Raw genomic sequence first — 20204 nt, forward strand, 5'->3', positions numbered from 1 at the left:
TAATAAGAAAACCTTATGGATTGCACCAGAACATTTTCAAATGCACTGGCTATGGGCAAAACACCAGAAGGGGTTAATCACTAGAGAAGAACTCCTAACAACAGCACATCTCCTGTTCACAGGTTTCTCCCACATGTAAGATGTATTTGATGAACTAGAAGGCCAAAGATGGCCTGAGCAATCCTTAGGATGAGCACAATGTCTGCAACGATGAACTCGGATATGCTGGTGATTGTGAGGATGCCCAGAACGGGCAGCATTTTGTTCTGTTGACCATAGAATCACTGTCAGTCAAAGTCAACTGGACAGCACCTGGGATGGTTAGGGATTATGGGTAAAAGTAGGGATGGAGCTCAACCTATCAGCAGGTCACAGCCTGATGATACCTCAGTGCAGGTGCAGGGTTTTGTGTAAGAAAGAGACTGAACAGAATAGAATCCTCTTTGGACCTTCTCCTTCAACTGGAACTGGATCTGTGTCTGGTTCCTTAATGTCCTGGTGCATTGCCTGCTGATCCCAGGAGTGGTCAGTGGACTAGCAAGGTGCATTCATTTGGCCAACTTTGGATTCATTTACCTCTGCATCCTCCAGCCTTTGCAACTCTACCCCCTTGACTTGTCTCCTTCTACAACGTGGGTAAACCATTTCTTGATAGACATCTCTGTGTAGATACAAACACAAATACATTTCACTGACTTTGCTTCTCTAGAGTGCTCAACCTAAGACAGTACTGAACAACAACAACCATGGGAGTGGCGTCTTGCATTCACAGATTGCTCCCACATGTGATAAGGAGGAAATATAAGAAGGACTTGGGTGCTCGAGGTCATTGTACAGTTCTTCCTACCCTGCGCATACTCACCTACTCTCTCCTGCCCTCCAACCCCAACCCCCCAACCCCCTCCCTTTTAGATCACAGCTTAGCTGTCACTGGGGAACCATGGGAACGGCCTACTTTTCATTGAGTTCTTCCTAAAAGCTATGCGCCAGGCTTTCCATATAGTGTGGCACTTATTTTCCCAAACAACCCTGCGATAGCAATATTGTTATTCTCCCCAGACACACTTCAGATCGATTCCCCGTGCTTCTTGTGGTGAACGTTACTGCCACCTCCTCAGAGAAGTCTTCCTGGTGCCGGGCTCTACAAGTAGCTCAAAGTAGAAAGCCAGCTGTGAAATGCATGGGGAATGATAGTCAGGAAATCGCCATTCGTAGCCATTGTGTTTATAGCTGGTTCAGGCAGGAAGGTGCAGTGACATACATTTTTAAATATGGCTCTTCTAGCCATAGTTTTATTTTTCACATTTAAAAAATGGTGAGGATCAGGATCATCAAAAAGCCTCAAAGGATCTCCCCCACAAACTGTTTATTAATTAAAAACTAATGACTTTTTAATGGAGAAAGCTGGCAGACTGCCTGAAGTTAACCATCAGAGTTAGTATGGCCACGAGTGGCATAAACCCAGCTCAGGTGGCCCCTCAGAGCAGGAAATGTAAAAAGGACACCTGCAGTTTCCCTGCCTTGTCAGACACACCCAAACGGACGGGCCATGTGTCTCCGCACCTCGGCTTGCATGCTGCAAAATTGTCAAGGTTATGAAAGACCAAGAATAGCGGAACATCTGTCCAGATTGAAGGAGATTAAAGAGGCCTGACCACTCTATGCAATGCATGATCAGGGATGGAACTTAGGCCAGAAAAAAATACACACTATTGGCTTACGGCTGTTGAAATTTTAACCAGGTCTATAGATTACAGAATACTAATCGTGAATTTCTGATTTTTGACAACCATGCTGTGGCTATGTAAAGGACAGGGGAATACATGTTGGTGTGTATAAGGGCAAAAGGGGACATTATGTCAGCACATTGTCAAACCGTTCAAAAAATAAATGCCGATATAAAAGCAAGAATGAAAAAGCAAATACAGTGAAATGTGGACACAGGGGAACCCTAAATGAAGAGTCGATACGAGCTCTTTGTACTATCCTTGCTCCTTCCTGGTAAATTTTAAATTATTTCAAAATAAAAATTTCCCCTCCCAATGGGACTATAAGAAGAAGTCACTGCCCCACTTTTCATCCCTTAATCTGTTTTGATATTCTTCATAACTCTGACTAGATTAGATTGTATATTTTATTCCACTTTCACAACAGCCATATGAAGCCAACACTACTCTTACTCGTTGCAGCCTTTAAAGTTCCCAATGTCTAAAATGTTCTCTTTGCCGCATATCCCGTGCACAGTACTTTGTACAGAAGAGACATCGGCGAAACATCTCCCTTTGCAGAGGAGAGTGGGCACAAGGAAAGATTGCAGGTAGTAGAAGCCAGCTTTGAATCCAACAAGCTGATTCCAGAGCCACGGCGATGACGTGGTACAGGCTTTACTTTTCCCAGGAGGCCTCTGGCTTTCATCAAAGCCCTGATAGCAAGGCAGCTTCCGACCTGGCTCCCAAGCACCTCTGCCCGCTGGTATTTATGCTCTTGTGATCATCCTTTAACGATGTCTGGTGGTGCAGTGGTTGAGCACTAGACTGCTAACTGAAAGGTCAGCAGTTTGAACCCACCGGGAAAGACGTGGAAATCTGCTTCAGTGAAAATTATAGCCTTGAAAACCTTCTGGGTTTTGTAAGTTTTCGATCCTGTCCTGTGTGGTCGCAAAGAGTCAGATGGGCTTGATGGCAATGGCTTGCTTTGGTTTAGGCTGGACTCTGTAATTTATACCAAATACGCAAAATATGGCAAGAAGTGACAGGATGCTACTGCCATGATGGGGTTGCACAAAGACTCTGGCAACCCCTTGATCTCTTTCTTTCCTTGACCTTTGTTTGTAACCCTGCTGTGAGATGCTTTATGGAGTTCTTGCTGACAGGAACCAAGGGAGCTTTCTAGCCCATAGCCTGCACATAAATAATTCTGTGAAAATTCACTAGTGAGTTTGGCATGGATCCGACCCCCTGAGCTTTCAGAAGAGACCATGGTCAGGCTGAGAGCCTGTTTGCAGCCTGTGAGAGATCCTGAAGCAGAGAACCAGGTGAGCCACCCTCAAGTCCCTGACTCATGGGAACAGTGAGATCAGCAGTTCTGTTGTTTTAAGCCATTGTGATTTGGGGCAACTTGCTACACAGCAACAGGTAACGAATACAACATTCTTCTGCACCTCCACAGCACGTACACTTCTCTATCATTGGGTACGTAGTTTATATTCTGATGGTTTATTTGCCTGCATCTCTCATCCACTCCATTCTCACACAGTTATGGAAGATCTGCCATGTGTTTGCCATGTATCTTGTTTGTAACACAATGCATATGTTTGTGTGTGTGTGTGTCTCAACCGCTACACATGTGGGGGTCATCCTATTCAGAAACTGGGTTTTCTTTTCTAAGCTTCCTTAGATCATGCCCCAATTGGGTAAGCTCGAAACCTGATAACTTCTGAATTATAAAACGAGATGATTAGACACAGAGGCATATACACAAAGGGAAAGACAGACGCTATTTGAGTTTACAAGCAAAGGATCACTAGAAGACACCAGAAGCCGGGAAGAGGCTCACAGAGAGAATTGTCAAAGCAGAGACCCTATAGTCTTCTAGTCTCCAAGACGATGAGGAAAAAAATCTGCCCTGTAAAGACATTCATTTGTCATATTTTGTGTCATAGCAGGTAACCAAGTAACTAAGACACTCCCCACTAGGAACACATTGTAGTTGGGTCTGAACAAACCCACCCTATGAATGTGCCAGGTCTAGGAGTTGGCAAAGAATACTGACTGCACCATGTAGTTCCAGATGAGCGAAGCAATCTGTCATGGAGGAAATACTGCCAGAATGTTCCTTAGAAGCAAGGATGGTAAAACTTTGTCTCACATATTGTGGGTGTGCTATCAGAAGGGACCAGTTCCTAGAGAAGGACATCATGCTTGGTAAAGTAGAGGGACAGCAGGATCGAGGCAAACCCACCTTGGGATGGATTGAGATAGTGCCTGCAATAATGGTCTCAAAAGTAACAGTGATTGTGAGAATAACACGGGACTGGGCAGTGCTTCGTTCTGTTGCTCACAGGATTGCTGTGGGCCAGAGCCTACTCGATGGCCCCTCCCAATAACAAGGAGGACATGAGGGAATTATTGACTTCGCAAAACTCAATAATAGAGTCTGAATTGTGAGCATGAAACTCCATGGGCCCCTGTAAGGCCACAATTGGGTGACCAGCTTGTCCCCTAAATAGCTTTTAAAACTAATGTTTGTAACAGGAAAGCACATGGGAGGACAAAGTGACCTGCCCATCCACCTGTTCTAATTAATATATTTTCAAGCCTTCCATAGAAAATCGTTTCTCCTCCTTCCTTTACACCACACAAAGATGTGGCCATAAAATTTAGGCTTAGAGTAATCACATCCTGAATCAATGGCTTCTCTTTTGAGTTAAAAAAAAAAATCCCTCTAACATGTTCATTTTAATTTGAAAAATGCTATTTTAAATGGTAGGGAGCCTTTTAATTCTCCACTCTGGGTTATAAAAAAATAATAGATAGGCAGAAATGTGTTATTAAAGCTATTTTTCTTGGCGTTCTGGTAATTTAATAAACTGCTGAAGCTAAGCCTTGAGACTTTATGATGCAGCAAGAAGAAGACTTGTCTGTTGATAGTTCCTGATCATCCCCCCTTCGCCACCCCACCCCCACCCCCCTGCTTGCTAGGGCGATTCCTGAAGGACAACAGGTAATTTCTGATTTGGGGAAACTTGGGTCAAAAATGGCATGTCCAAGGATGTCCAAGCTCCGGAAGCACCCCCAGACTCTTCTGGAAGCCTCAGGTGATTAGTGGACAGGTTGAGACGAGAGTCTCAGAAGATCATTCTAAGGGTGGTCATTTCCATTTTTGACAATTTCAGAACATTTCAACAACCTGAAGATATTTGCATCTCAAGGTCCCTCAAGGTGTTTTCTCTATTAGGCCTCTGTTCCTTGGTTTCAGACCTACTCCCAGTGATCCAGAAACTGCAAACTGCAGGTCAGTGTTGTCTGCCGGCTCCCAGTTAGGCTCTGAAGCAAAGGACCCTAGAGTCCCCAGGTGGTACAAACGGGTTGTGCTTGATCATTAACCTAAAGGGTGGCAGTTCGAACTCACCCAGTCATAGTGCAGAAGCAAAAGGCTGGAGATCGGCTTTGGTTAGTAGTACATCGAGAAAACACGGTGGAGCACAACTCTGCTGCAGGAATGCCTGCAGTCGCCACGACCCGGCATGGTCTCTGACAGCTGATGACAGCAGAGGGGAGCCAGAAGCTGGCAGAGGAAGAACAGTCTTGTTCCTTCTTCCTTGGCTCCAATTTCTGTCAACATGGATCTTGGCAATAACAATTTTCTTTTCAGCAGCAGTCTCCTAGTACCTCTACCATACCCACGTGAGTAAGCCGGTGCATCGTCCTCAGAAGTCTAGGTCTAAGCCTCATGGGACCCTTTCTTCTGAGCTACCAGCCAAACAGTCACCTGCCCTTTCCAGATCCAGGTGCCTGAGGTTCTAGAACTCAAGACACTCTCTCCAGCTTGTGCCATGTTAATAGTCCCAACCTCTTCCCTTTGGGGGGTAGCTGCTTCCTGCGGTTGCTAGCTGGATGACAGACACTCTTAGAATACTTTTGCCTTTTCCGTTTTTCAATGCAAAGTTCATAATTATTTATATCAAACTCTAGATGTGGTCTCTGTCTCTTACTTGGGCCCTCGCAGCCTCTCAGTTCTGTCGGTCTCTCACACACACCAACAACCGATGGCCATTGGGTTGATTTCAGGTCATGGCAACCCCATGTGCTGTGGGGTAAAACTGATCCCTCGGGCTTCCTTGGCTGTGATTTTTATGGAAGCCAATCACAGGCCTTTCTTCCATGAGGTTGCTGGCTGGTTCAAACTGTCAACCTTTGGATTCGGGCTTGAGAACCAACCATTTATGCCACTCAGGGACCCCTGATAGTGACAGAAAGAAGCAATCCCAGAACACATAGATATACTGGCACCATGTACCAGGCATTAGGTTAAGTGCTTAGGCATTTTCTCAGGTCTGTTTCTCTCCTTACAAAGTCCAACAAATGGTCCAAAATGGACCTCACACAGCCAACATTGCATTCACTCTTTCTCCTTTGGGTCCCGACTAAGAAACGTGGTTGTGATAAGGCAGACCTTATTTGTGGCGATTCTTTGTATGATTAGCGCTCATGAAGGCAGAGGGCATGGTTCATCTATGTCATTCAGCACTTAACCCAATGCCTGGTACATGGTACATGGGAGCCATTAAGTAAATATCTACCCCATAATTGAATAAATGGATGGATGGATGGATGGATGGATGGATGGTAAGTGATGTTCACAAGATCTCAAGAACATGTAGTATTGGGAACAAGTTTATTGTTATTTTATTACTGAGAGCGAATTAGAATTCTGTGTGAAAGAAACTTAAAACAATGGTGGCTTTTAAGCGACCTTTTTGTTCATGCAAACAAAGTACAGGGCTGAGTCCTCCAGGGTTGGTCTGGTTCCTTCCAAGGTCATCAGAGACGCATACTCCTCTGGCATTTAATTTGACTCCTCATACTATAGCTTCTGCCTCCATACATAATAGGTAGCATGTCTGCCTACATCCCATGCGACCAGTCATTTATTCTGGTGGCCATGTGTCCACCTGGAAAATGTTGGTGCCACAGAAGAGAAGCCTAGTGATCTGCTCCTGTAAGGATGACAATCAGGAATATGCTGTCATGCAGTCTACCCTGCAACACATAGGGTTTCCATGAATCAGGAGCAATTGGTGTATTGCCAAGGATAAAAAGGGGAAGTGGGACTTATTATTTGAAAGCAATGCCCGTTCCTGCCATACTGAGGAGCGCATAACACAGAGTGAGGATGTCCTCCTAAAGAGGAGAGGGTAGATCTCCTGGCTTCAGATGAGCCCCTCATTTCCCCGGATGTGACTCCCACTGCTTTCCTCTCAATACCTAGCCCCTGACTCCCACTGCTGTGACAGTGGCTTCAGTCTAGCCACCTCGTCTGAACACTTAATAAGCACCAACCATATGATATATAAGGGGCCCTGATGGCGCAGTAGATTACAGATTCGGTTGCTAACCACCAGGGCGGCAGTGTGACCCCCTAGCAGTGCACGCCACAGGGGCAAGGTGAGGTTGTCTGCTCCCATAAAGACTCATAGCCCTGGAAACCCTAAGGAGCAGTTTTACTCTGTCCTCTAAGGTCGCTAGGAGTCATGATCGACTCAGTGCCAGTGAATGTTTTGAGTTTGGGTATGATACATGTTTCCAGAAAAGTCATTCACTCTGGAGCGCCTCACTGGACACAGGAAAGGAGGAAAAGTGGGTAAGAACAGTGGTTTGGGGTCATCCTGTATGTGACTTGAAATAAGATCATCATGATGAGGCTTAGTTTCTGTTTATTCAAAAGTATCTCATGGGATGACTATGAGAATTATAAGGGATAATAAGAGTGAGGTCTATAGCCCTGTGCCTAATCATTGTGGATCCTTAATTACCATTAGGTTAAGTGCTGTCGAGTCAGTTCCAACTCACAGTGACCCCGTGTCCCACAGAATGAAACGCCACCCAGTCCTGCTCCATCCTCACAGTTGTTCTGGTTAGAGTCCACTGTGGAAGTCCCGTGTCAATCAATCTGCCTCTTTTTTGCTGCCCCCCTGCTTTACCAGCATGATGTCCTTTTCCAGGGACGTGTCTTTCCTGACAGCATATCCGCAGTCGGTCCAATCAAGTCTCACCATCTTTGTCTCGAAGGAGCATCCGGTTGTACTTCTTCCAGGACCAATTTGTGTGTTCTTTTGGCCGTCTGTGGTATTTTTAATATTCTTCACCGGCACCATAGTTCGAATGCCTTTCCATGATCAATAGCTGCCACAATTCCTTTATTTCATATTGTTTCTAGGACCCATGAACACTTGTTAATCCCCAACTTTATTGTCTAAGCTACTCCTATGTCATTGGTTGTAAGATCTGCAGAGAGATGTGTTCATCCTCGACTTCGTGCCTGAGCTACTCATGTCATTGTTGGTAAGGTTGGCAGAGATCGTGTCCTGAGGAAGGAGAGTGGGAATTGTGACTTAGAAAAGCATGTCATATGGGAAGTAGACATAGGGATTTTAGAAGGGTGGTCATCACTTACCTGATCTGGGTTGGGGTTCCTACACTAAGAGTTCACAAACCAACTCAACACCGAACCCTGACATCACAATTGTCCTGTAAAACAAGAGAGTGCCGCATGCAGGGTTTCCAAGCGGGACATCTTTACGAAAGCAGACTGGAACATTTGTCATCCATCGGATGGCTAGTGGGTTTGTACCATCAACCTTTCAGTTAGCAGCCGGAGTCCGTCACCGCGGTGCCACCAGCGCTCCTTTTGCATTCATAATGTCCAGCGTATCACTTTAAGACCCTTGTAAGCTTTAACTGAAACATCTGTGCGGGCAGGGATTGTTTCTCTCCTGCCTCCTACTATATCCCCAGTAAGTTGTCGGCGAATAAGTCTGAATGAGCGGGGTGAGGTGGAGGCAGGTACACTGAGCAGAGCCTACAGTGTTCAAATTCATCCGCAGATGTTATTATGGTCCTGCCAGGGCCCTGGTGTCCTGTGACTCCCGACACAGAGTCAGGGAGTGAAATGTGTTGGACATGCATTAGGTATTGAATCCACTCTTCTTTATCTCAATTGCCTTCCTGAGATTTCTGAAAGTGAAAAATCCACACAAGTATCTATGGATCGGATTCTCAGTCATCCAGGGAGGAGAGCTTGGGCGCTGGGCTCTAGCTCAGAATGCGATGTCACCCAACGCAGCCCTCGTTTGTGACACCCGCCATGTGACTGGAGCCATACCTCTTGATGATGTCCTATGTGAAATCTCTCTTTCTGAAATAAACATTTTCATTGTGGTAAGAGGTATGCATGTTTTAAAAGCCCAAGTAAATAAATACTTATAAATGAGGCAGAGATCTCCCACTATCATCCTCAACAATACTACTGGGGTTTTTCCCTCCCATAGGCAACCACTTCAGCTCTCTTGGCCTTTTATTCTGTTTCCTTCCAGATCTGTATATAATTACACTGCTGTTATTGGTAAGTGCTGTTGGGTTATTTCTGGCTCACAGTGACCCTGTGCACAACAGAACCGAACGCTGCCTGGTCCTATGCTGTCCTCCTGATGGCTGTTACATTTCAGTTCGTTTTGGCAACCACTGTGTGAATCCATCTCACTGAGGGTCTTACTCATTTTCACTGACCCTCTCCTTTCTCAGGAATGTTCTTCTCCTGATCCCACCTGGGGACATGTCCAAATTCTGTGAGACAAAGTCTGGTCATTCTGTCTTCTAAGAAGCATTCTAGTTGTGCTTCTTTCGAGATAAAATTTTTCATTCTTCTGGAAGTTCATTTGTTTATTCAATATTCTTCACCAAGGTATAATTCAAAGGCATTTATCTTCTGTAGTCTTCCTTATGCATTGCCCAGTTTTCACATATATATGGAGTGACTGAAAAATCCCATGACTTGGGCCAGTCACACCTTAGTCCATTTTTGCTTCTTAACACTTTAAAGTCTTAAGCAGCAGACGTGCCCAATCCAATACACTGTTTGGTTCCTTAACTGCTTTTTCTATAAGCCTTGATTGTGGAAATCTTTGACAACTTCAATTTTTTTCATGTTTATTATCATGCTGCCTATTGGTATAACTGCGTGGATTTTTGTTTTAGGTTGAAAATAGTCCATACTGCTCCTTGATCTTTAGATGTTCATACTTCTAAGTCCTCTTCACTTTCAGCAAGCACGGTTTTGTCTTCTGCATCTAGCAAGTTTTTCTGTTAATAAGCCTTCCCCAACACTGTTGCTATATTCTTCTTCTTAAAGTTCAGTTTCTCAGATGATGTCCTCCGCATACAGATTGGATAAGAATGGTGAAAAGATACGCCTTTCCTGATTTTATTTCTTTATTTTCCAAGCCATTTTATTGGGAGCGAAGACAGATATCAAACCATTCCATAGTCCAATCACATCAAGCAGTGTTGTGCAATTGCTAGCACAATTAATTTCAAAACATTCTCTTTCTTCTTGAACTCTTTGATATCAGTTCCCCTTTATCCCCCTCCCTACTGTACCCCCCAGGAACTTTTGTTCTATTGTGGTCTCTATAGGTTCATTAATCCTGGGTTTCAGATCTACCCCCCAAAAAACCCCCAGAAAAACATATTACCAGTATTCAAGAGAGTAACCCCTAATGACAAAAGTTTTGTGCAAACAGTTGCTTTTGGGTTTACACACAGGTTCCACATGTGACCAATTAAGTATATTTGAATTCTCACTCTCAATGCTATCCATAACTTGTTATGGTCTATATTGGAATGCATTTGCATCATCAAGAAAACACATGTAAACCTTTTGTTGTTGTTATTCTCTGCTTTTAACTGAGACCCAACTAACATCAGCCATAACATTCCTTGTTCCATGTCCTCTTCTGAATCTGACTTGGATTTCTGGCAGTTCTCTATTGATGTACTGCTGCAATCATTTTTAAATGATCTTCAGCAATATTATACTTGTGTGTGATGTTAACAATATTGTTCAACAACTTCATATCCTGTTGCATTGTCTTTATTTGGGATGGGGACAAATATCAATCTCTTCCAGTTTGGTGATCAGGATGATCTCTTTCTTTCTTGGGAAGGATGAGTGAGCTCTTCCAGAATTGTACCCATTTGTTGAAACCTCTCTGTTGATATTCTAGAGCCAATTCCTAGAGTCTTATTTTTCTTCAATGCCAGTTTCAATCAGTGCAGGCTGGGCTCCTTCTATCCATACCATCAGTTGTTGATCATATGCTACCTCCTGAAATAGTTGAATGTCAGCAATCCTTTCAGTTACAGAGATCCTGTTTATTCTTTTCTTCTCTCTGCTTCCTATGTAATTCAATATTTTGCTCATAGGATCCTTCAGTATTGTATCTCAAGCCTTGATTTTTTTTTCTTTAGTTCGTTCAGTTTAAGTGTGTTCTTCCCTTTTGATTGTCTAAGCACAGGTCTTTGCACATTTCATCATAATGCTTACTTCATCTTCTCAAGCTGCCCTTTGAAATCGGCTCAGCTCTGCCACTTAGCTTTTCCATGTGCCTTAGTGACTCTACATTCAAGAACAAGTTTCAGAGTCTCCTTGGACGTACATTTCGGTCTTATTTTTCCTCTTTCATTTTTATGACTTTTGCTTCATATATTATGCCCTTGATAGCCTACCATTCCGCTGAATTTCAGCCACTGGTATTCAATACATTGGCTCCATTCTTGATATGGTCTCTAGATTCAGGGGGGAAGGATATATTCCTATTTTGGCTCTTGCAGTTTTAACTTTCTTCAGCTTCATCTTAAGCTTAAAGGTGAACAATTGATGGTCTGTTCCACATTCTCCCCTGGGTTTGTTCTGATCATACTGACCTTCACCTTCATCTTTTTCCACAGATATTGTTGTTGTATTCCTGTGCATTCAACCGGATATTCTGAGAAAAATATCAAATGGCACAAGAAATGTCAAGAGTATGGAAGGAACATAGCGAGTCAAGAATGGTCAACAGTCAATGTGTGTGGTATTGTTAGCTGCAGTCAAGTTTGTTCCAACTCACAGCAAGCCTATGTACAACCGAAACACTGCCACGTTCTGCACCGATATCACCATTGGGGGTATGTTTGAGTCCATGGTTGCAGCCACTGCCAATCCACCTCCTGAACTGTGTTCTTTTTTCACTGATGTTTCGTTCTACCAAACATGCTGTCTTTTCTCGGGACTGATTCTCCTGATAACGTCCAAAGTATGTGAGGCAAATTCTCGCCATCCTTTTTTTTTTAGTTCAAGGACTGTTTTTGGCCTTTAGGAGTGTTTTCCAGTTGAGTCTGTTGGGGAACTTGCATCCCTGTTTATATTATTGGGGGGGGGGGATGTATTTGGAATGAGTAAGTTGTTGGTCTTACAACCTTCTATCACGAGACCTCTGGTGTAATTTCTATCGCCAAGGCCATATTTTCCCGTTTCTCATCCTTCTCCTTTGTTGCCAACTTTCACCTTCCAATCACAAACAGTTATAATGTATCTTGATTGTGTGTTTGGTCAACTTGAGACTGCAGAAATTGGTGAAAAACTTTAATTTCTTAATTTTGGGCATTAAGAGTTGGTGAATAAAATTGAATAATAATTGTGTTAGTCTGGGTACTTTGAAGAAACAAATCCACAGAAACTCGTATACATAAGGCAGTTTATATAAAGGTTAAGTGCACATCAAGAAAACATCCCAACCCAGTGCTGTCCAAGCCCACAAGTCCAACATTAACCCATATGTCTGACACCAATCCACAAAGTCCTCCTCCTTCTCACAAAACAGAAGCAATGATGCCGACTGCAGGAGGAAAGCCGAGTCAGTGAATGTGTAAGCATCTCAGCACTGGCAGGGGTCTCCACATGGGTGCCCCAGCACCCAAGGCTGCATCAGGGTAAGTCCATGTGGCTTCTCCTTGGGGATGTCTTGCAGGAAGTGAGCCTTGCCAGCTAAAGCAGGGAACTGGCTAAGGCAGCTGCACCCTGGTCTAACCATCAGGAGGCAAGAGACCTGAGAACTAGAAAGGTGGGGCTCACCGAGCCATTTATCCCTCCACCCTTCAATTAACCCCACATGTTCATCGGCCACGTTGGCACAATGAACTAACTACCTCAATAATCTTAATTTGTGTTCCTTATAGACGTATGGATAGTGCCCTATTGCTGACAGTGTTGAACTTCAGGGTAGATTTTATCGCTAAATCTCCCCACCCCACCCCAAACTATTTAAAAAAAAGCCTCTTTATGACAATGAATGCTATTCCATTCCTCTTCAATATGTCATGCTAGCTGTAGTAGACCATGTGATAGTACAATTCAGATGGTCAATACATGTTCATGTCAAGTCACTAATGCCCAGGATATCAAGAGTGTTTCATTTCATTTTCAATTTCCCTAAATTCATACTTAAAACATTCTATATCCCAACTATGAATAGATGTTTGCTGGTGTTTTTTTCTCATTCTGAACAGTGTCACATCAGTGGATGAAGGTACTGGAAGCTTTACTCCATCTATGTAATTAAAGTCAACTCTACTTTGAGGAGGCTGCTCTTCCCCAGGGGTGTCTTGGGCCCCTTCTAACCTAAGGAGATCATCTTCTGACACTGTATCGGACAAAGTCCTGGTGCCACTCTAAGGTTTTCACTGACCACTTTTTTAGAAGTAGATCCTTCCCCGTACTCTACCATGGTCTGAGACCCCAATGAAAACTGCCCATCGTGGGTGAGCCTGCTGTTATTTAAATTACTGATGGCATAATTTTCTGCTTCACACCAACATGCAATCCACCACAGCAAGCCAGTTGGATAGACTGGTGGTGAATATAATTATGTAAATTCTCTATCTCTTAACTCGTCTTAGATATTACCTACTCACTTCCCAATATGATAAACGAAGAATTTAGTTCTCTTCCCATATCCCTTTTTCTTATCTCTCCTCCCATTGCGATTAAATGACAATGTTTGATTAAATCCTTATTTGGGCTTTTTATTTTGATGATCAAGTAATAAAGTTCATTGCTGAGTTAATAACAATGGTTTCATTTTTCATTTGAATTTATAGCTAAATATCCCCACCCTCACTAGCTGCTATAAAACAACTCTCAACACATTGTTCCACACAGTTGATTGTATCATTTTCTTTCTCTCCCACATCTCCCTCACCAGCCCCCCCACCCCCCCAAGCACAGATCTTTTTTGGAAGTTTCCAACTAACTGCCTGCTCTAATCTGAACTGGTGGTGATGGTGATGACTGTCTGTATATTGCTTCAAGGTTCTTAAGCGAAGATCTTCCTTTTCCATGACTAACTTCCCTCCTACATTGGGTACCGCTGTCTCCCTTTCCCTGTCTTCTTATGTACCGAGGTGTTTTAGTGGCACACATCCTCCTTTTAGCTTTCTGAAAAAGGTACAAGGAGGAAAACATTTTGAGACTTTTCATCTCTAAGGGCATCTTCATTTTACCTTCAGCAGGTCTGAGTTCAAAGCTCTGGGTTCAATTTCCACTCCACGTTCTGCCAGTGTTGCTTCGGCATTATCTAGTTCCAGTGTTACGGTGCATGTCCAGAAGGTCAAGCTGGTTGATTGTGTTGTTTAGCTCTTCTGTTTCTTTATAGATTTTTTTGGTTGCTGTTGTTTGTATTTTTTTCTTAAACCCTGATGATGTCTGCCCTTGAGAGTGGTGTTTTGAAGTCTCCGACTATTGTTGTTGATGTTTCATTTGTTTTCACCTCGGTTAGAATTTGACTAGTGTATTTTGAGGGTCTTTCTGTGGGTGTGCATATGTTTATTAAGGTTTTATGTTCCTGTTGCATTATTTCTTTAATCATATGTAGTGTCTATTCTTGTCTTTCATTGTTACTCCCCTTGTAGTCTATTTTATCAGAAATTAATATTGCCACTCCTGTCTTTTCATAGTTGACATTGGCTTGGTAGATTTTCTTGGCCATTCTTTAATTTTTAGTCTTTTCCTTTAATGTTACTGATGAGCATTCTGATGTCATTTTGATGTTTGATTCTTCGTACGTGAGCTGTATTTTGCTGAATTTGTTATAATCTTGGCTTTGTCCCTGATATTCTGAAATTTCATATCTGTATGCCTTGATATAAGTCTTCATTAATGTTGCTGAGCAGTTGTTTGGACTATTCAAGATGGGGAAATTGCTTGTATATTTTAATACTTACCTTTCCTCTATTTTCATTGTTCTTACTAGGACCTCCATCAGTCAGCTATTGAGTCCTGGAAGGCCTGATCCTCCCCCTACTTTTAAACGAAACCTTTATTTCCTGTAATCCATCCCTACCTTTTTAAGATTCTTTCTATGAGATTACCCTGATGTTATTTTACAGCCCTTTCATTGAGAAAATGATATCTGTATCACTATTCAATTTCCAAAAGCACTTTCATGTTCTGGCATAAAAACAATAAATGTATGACATTGCTGTGGATTGAATTATGTCCCCCCAAAACATGCATTATCAACCCTGCCCCCTGTGGGGTCATAATCTCACTCGGGACTGGGTTTTCTTCATTATGTAAATGGACAGTATTAGTGTAGGGTGCGTCTTAAGTTCATCTCTTCTGAGATATAGAAGAGATTAAACAAAGCAAGCGAACAGACAGGAAGGGGAGCTGCCTCGAAGATCACCAAGGAGCCAGGGACCTGAAGCTGAAGAGACAAGTCTTCCTGCAAAGCTGGGCCCCTGAATTTGAGGCTTCTTAAATCGTGAGGAAATAAATGTTTGTTAAATCCACCCACTTGTGATAGGTGTGTTATGGCCGCACTAGATAACTAAGACAGGCATATCAACCTGATTGTTTCAATGAACTATTTTCTTCTCTTATCTGGGAAAACGATGGTTTGGCTCTCTTTTCTTGATTCCTTTTGATCTTTGTTTGATTCTGTTTCTTTCCTGTTGGAGACTGGCTATTCTTATTAAGAATCAAGTCTTAAAACATTGATGGGAAGAGCTCTGTGTACATGCACATAATCGTAATTTTCATTAATACCTCCAGATGTCTTTGGGACAGCTCGACCATCCTCCCAAATGCTGTATCTTGGCTAAGACCTGAAAACTGACATTCGTGTGCCCCCCATTTTAATCTCCATTCTCTGTCTGGGTCCTCATCTCCACAATCCTTATACAGGGTGTCCTTAAGCTTCTCCAGAGCAGATGTCTCTGACTAGTCTAGTTACAGGCTAGTCCCTGGCCCCTAGACATGCTAGACAAAAATAAGGCCCTTGCTTTCACCTAACTCTGCAGTCCTACCTTCCTAGGTGCCTGGCAAATCCAATTCCTGAGACCATCAGGGCTCTCCAAGGAGAAATGTCTTGGTTGGTCTCTTGTTTTGTGATGGTTGCACCGGGTGCAGCTGCCTTAGCAGTTACCTGCTTCAGCTTGCAAGATTGACTTCCTACAAGACATCCCCAAGGAAAAGCCACATGGACCTATCCCAATGCGGCCCTGGGTGCTGGAGCAGCCGTGTGGAGACCCCTGCTAGTGCTGAGATGCTTATTCGTTTGCTGACTCAGCTTTCCTCCTGCAGTCGGCATCATTGCCTCTGTTTTGTGAGGTGGAGGACTTTGTGGACTGGTGCTGGGTTTGGGTTAATGTTGGACTTGTGGGCTTGGGCAGGCACATCAATTCCATCTTCCTCTGTTCTGCTGGACCATTTCCCATTCCTACATCCTCTTTCTGCCCTAGTAGAGAGTGGGTGGGATTGCAGGCTTCTTTTAATTATATGGGGAATGATGTTTATCTATCTGTGCTCTTGTGATTGGGGAGCACGATTCAAAAGGGACAGCAATGTCTCTACTACACTAACTTAAATACACAAGTCTATGCTGTCTTTCAATTCTCATGTATTAATACTATCATTACTGGAACTGAGATTCAGGGTGGTTATGTTTTGTGCCCGAGGTCAGAAGTGGAAAGTGGCTAAGAACCCAGGTCTTTCTCTTCATTCTCCCACTGCCCCACATCTGAGGAGAACAACAACTTGGGTCAATACCTGGAAGTGATTTGAAGATCTCCTTAGGAGGGAAATGGGCTCCTGCCTGGGTGAAAAATCCCAGGTAACTAGAGTTTCTCAGAGCCAATGAAGAAGCTGGGCTGTTAGTGTAGGCTACCAATGAGAAACAGAACTCCTGGCAAGAGGACCCTGCTTTGGGACAAGAGGCGGAATGGAGCCCAAGGCTAATCTCCAGACTTAAACCATAGAGTCACAGAAGAATGATCAATAAACCCTGAGAGAACTTGGGAGGTAAAGTGGTTTTCAGTGATGCAGGAAGGCAAGCTAGAGGCTAGTGTAATGGTGTGATAATGTGCAAGAGAAATGCACTTGTGAGCACTGAGCTTAAGGCCGTCCTGAGATATTGGTGACTTCAAGATCAGGGTTAGGGCTCTTCTTGCTCTACCGGTGCAACTCTCCTTGGCCGCAGCCCAGGTGGGGCTGAGCTTCAAAGTGAAGAACGGGGTTGGTAACAGAGCATGCTGAAATGAACAATGGCCCATCGCACACGCGCATGGTTTATTTTTGTAAGACTCAAACTTGCGTCTTTACATTTACTCTCTTTGTCATTTCACCTTCTTAGATTTTGCCAAGACTGTCAAATGGGCTTGGTTTCACACACTCACTGTGATCAGTGATAGCTTCCTGGAGCACATCTGAAGAATGGTGCCATAGCTTTGTCCAGGCTCAGAGCAAAAGACTGCCATAGTTGACTAGTGATGCCTGCCATGGGTGCAAGAGAAGAGTTAAAGTACTTCTGCCATCACCAATTCAAACCACTGTTTTGAAGTTTGTCTCTTAAATAGGACTCGTGTCCTCTTTAAATGTGACCAGAATGCTCTTATCCAAGATATGGATAAAGTACTTGAACATGACAGGTCCAGAGGAAGGATAGTTCCATGTGCTGTAGTCTTTGAGACTCATCTCGAGATTGGCATTGTTGTGTATCTTTGGATATAGTTTGGAATTATTTAAAATTGTTTTTCAGTCATTTTTCCACCTTGTACACAAGAGACACGTCCACTTGGGGAAAGACAGAGGAGTATGTCCTCATTTTATATCCATTCCTGACATGCATAAGCTGGAATACTCAGAAGTGTGTGGATCACAGAAGAAAACCTACCGCTGTCAAGTCAGTTCCAACTGATTCAACCCTAGAGGACATAGGGAGAGAGCAGACTTTGAAGTCTTCTAGTCCCTGGTCTCTTCTCATGCCCTGAGCAAATGTTGAGTGCAGTGGGAAGAACGGGCAGTGAAGACCATGCAGAACATAAAATACACAAACAAGCCACATTTCAATAGCTCATACTTTTATCATAAAATACAAACGTTCTAAAATTAAATGTCTTACTTCTATTTTACCAACAACAACAGAAACAAAAATCACTCGTGTTAGCTAAATACAGGTATGGATGTAGTGGAACAAATGAGCATGCAGATGAAGGGTGTGTATGTGTGGTTGGTGGTGGTGGTGGTGGTGGTGGTGGTGGTGGTGGTGTGGTGGTGTGTGTGTTGGTCAATAGATGAGTCTGGTCTTGCTGTTTTCTGTCGGTGACCTGGTTGGAACCTTGGCTTTCCAAACTTCATACCAAGCTGTTGCAGAATCCAGAATTCCAGAGCCCCTAGCCCTTGAGTCAGGGCTAAGGAGGGAGAAGAAGAGGAAATCTAAAATTTGATGCCATTCCCACAGGAGGAAAAATAGGGGCTGTTCATGAGTGGGCCCCCAGACGTTGAGCTGAACCTGAAAGAGAGGGAGTAGGAGAGCTCTCATGAAACCCCTGATGCTGTCAGTGATATTACCTAAAACTCTACGTGAATTTTTGAGATTGTCAAAGAGTATGACGATCATGACAGGTTTGGAGGCAGAGTGCTTTGGCATAATGAAAGGGCAATGGCTCTGGGAAAATAAAATATCAAAGCAATATAAGCAGAAGATAATAAAGAGCTTTATCGGCCACTTAGTTCAGTGGGGGAACATCCAGGGATCTGTGAGGCTCATGCTTTGGCGTGGGGGGCTACACTCTTTCCATGATCAGGATGACAGGGAAGGGGGTTCCCCTGGGTCTGAGCACCTTTACTGAGTGGCTGTGCTCTCTGGAAATGCTATAGGGGACCAGGTGTGTTCCACGGAGATTCCACAACACCGGAGAACTAGGGTCAGGCACCAGCATTGGCCTTGGAATCTAGAGAAGCCGAGGGCCCCCTCTTTCCTTATCAGCGCCGAGCTAACTCAGGCACTTCATGTCAGTGCTGGTCCAAGAAGCGAGGCCTCACTGAGACACCTGGGTCTCTGCTGCACCTTCAGGGAAGGAAGTGCTACTAAGAGCAGAGAGAAGTGCACACCGTTCTACTTTTTCTCCCTGACACCCTCCTAATCACACTTCAAAAAGAGTTCAAAGGCCAGCTCTTCTGGGAAGCCTTCCCTGGACTCGGTTGCTTTCCTTTCCGAGTTCCCACTGCAATTTCTTCAACCATCTGCTGGGGTACTTGGAGGGATGGGAACACAGCTCGGTCCAAATTGCAGCAGAGAAAATGCCTAGATTTAGTCTAATCCAGGGATTCTCGATCACTTTTCAGCTCGGCAGATGCCTATTACCCAAGATATTCACATTTATAGCATCCTCCCATGAACTGAAAAAAGGAGGCAGTGTTGGAGGAAGAGGGGGAGGCGGGGGGAGGGGTGGGGAGAGGGGTAGAGTGGGGACAAACCAAAATCAATGGACGCAAACCTTAGCTGTCTTAGCTGTCAAGAGCGTCTATCTCTTGCTATGCACTTCCCCAGACAAGCTAGGATTTGTTTGCTGTCAGACACCCTTCTCATTAAAATAAGTTCCATGAGGGTAAAAACTCTGCGTGGACCATTCCCAAGGCAGTTATGCAGGGATCTAGGCCAGGACTTGGCACCAGGTGAAAGCAAACGAGTTGCCATGAAGCTGACTTAGACCCCTGGCCGCACCATGTGTGTCAGAGTAGAACAGAGCTTCCTAGGGCTTTTCAAAGACTGGTTTCTGTGGAAGCAGATCACCAGGCCTTTCTACCTCGGGGCCCTTGGATGACTCGGACCTCCAATCTTTCAGTTGGTGGACAAGGGACAGGAGGTAGATGTCAACTAACTCTGCCTCTTTACCTTTCTTTCAAAACTCATATTGGAACCTAAATGATTGAGAGTGATGTTATTATAGGGGTCCCCTGCACCCTACTCTGATGTGTAAAACAAAGGCCAGAACCCATGCTGCTGGTTTTAATAAATTACTCGGGATGCCCTTCACATTTGATGGCCACACCCCAAATATCTAGGCCCTCCACGTTGAGAGATTCACTTAAAGGCCCAGGAAGAGGGGAAGTCCTGTGGACTGAAATAGTCAAGAAGTTATTTGGAGGTTGGGGGTGGGGAGGAGAAATTTGAGTTGCTCCTTAAGTATGGCAGCCAGACCTCCCAATCGCCCGGGAGAGACCCTGCGCTGGCACTTGCAGTGTGATAATTATCAATGCTTCTTTGCATTCTCCACATTATTACTGCGCAGAAAAATAAATCATGTGGTTAGCCAGTATTGAGA

At 43.9% G+C, this 20204-nt stretch overlaps 1 protein-coding gene across 1 annotated transcript in view; it reads right to left on the reverse strand.

Annotated features, from left to right (window-relative positions):
• Nucleotides 1–18305: 18305 nt before the first annotated feature.
• The window catches only part of CUNH1orf94 (chromosome unknown C1orf94 homolog), a 49171-nt gene continuing 47272 nt past the window's right edge, over nucleotides 18306–20204 (reverse strand). The window contains exon 7 of the mRNA XM_004704985.2: nucleotides 18306–18388. Coding sequence (XP_004705042.1) covers nucleotides 18313–18388 — 76 coding nt within the window. The 3' untranslated portion in view covers nucleotides 18306–18312. The remainder of the gene's footprint in view (nucleotides 18389–20204) is intronic.

Source organism: Echinops telfairi, unplaced genomic scaffold (assembly GCF_000313985.2).
Source record: "Echinops telfairi isolate 266 unplaced genomic scaffold, ASM31398v2 ScPeMD7_7457;HRSCAF=8495, whole genome shotgun sequence".
Taxonomy (NCBI): domain Eukaryota; kingdom Metazoa; phylum Chordata; class Mammalia; order Afrosoricida; family Tenrecidae; genus Echinops; species Echinops telfairi.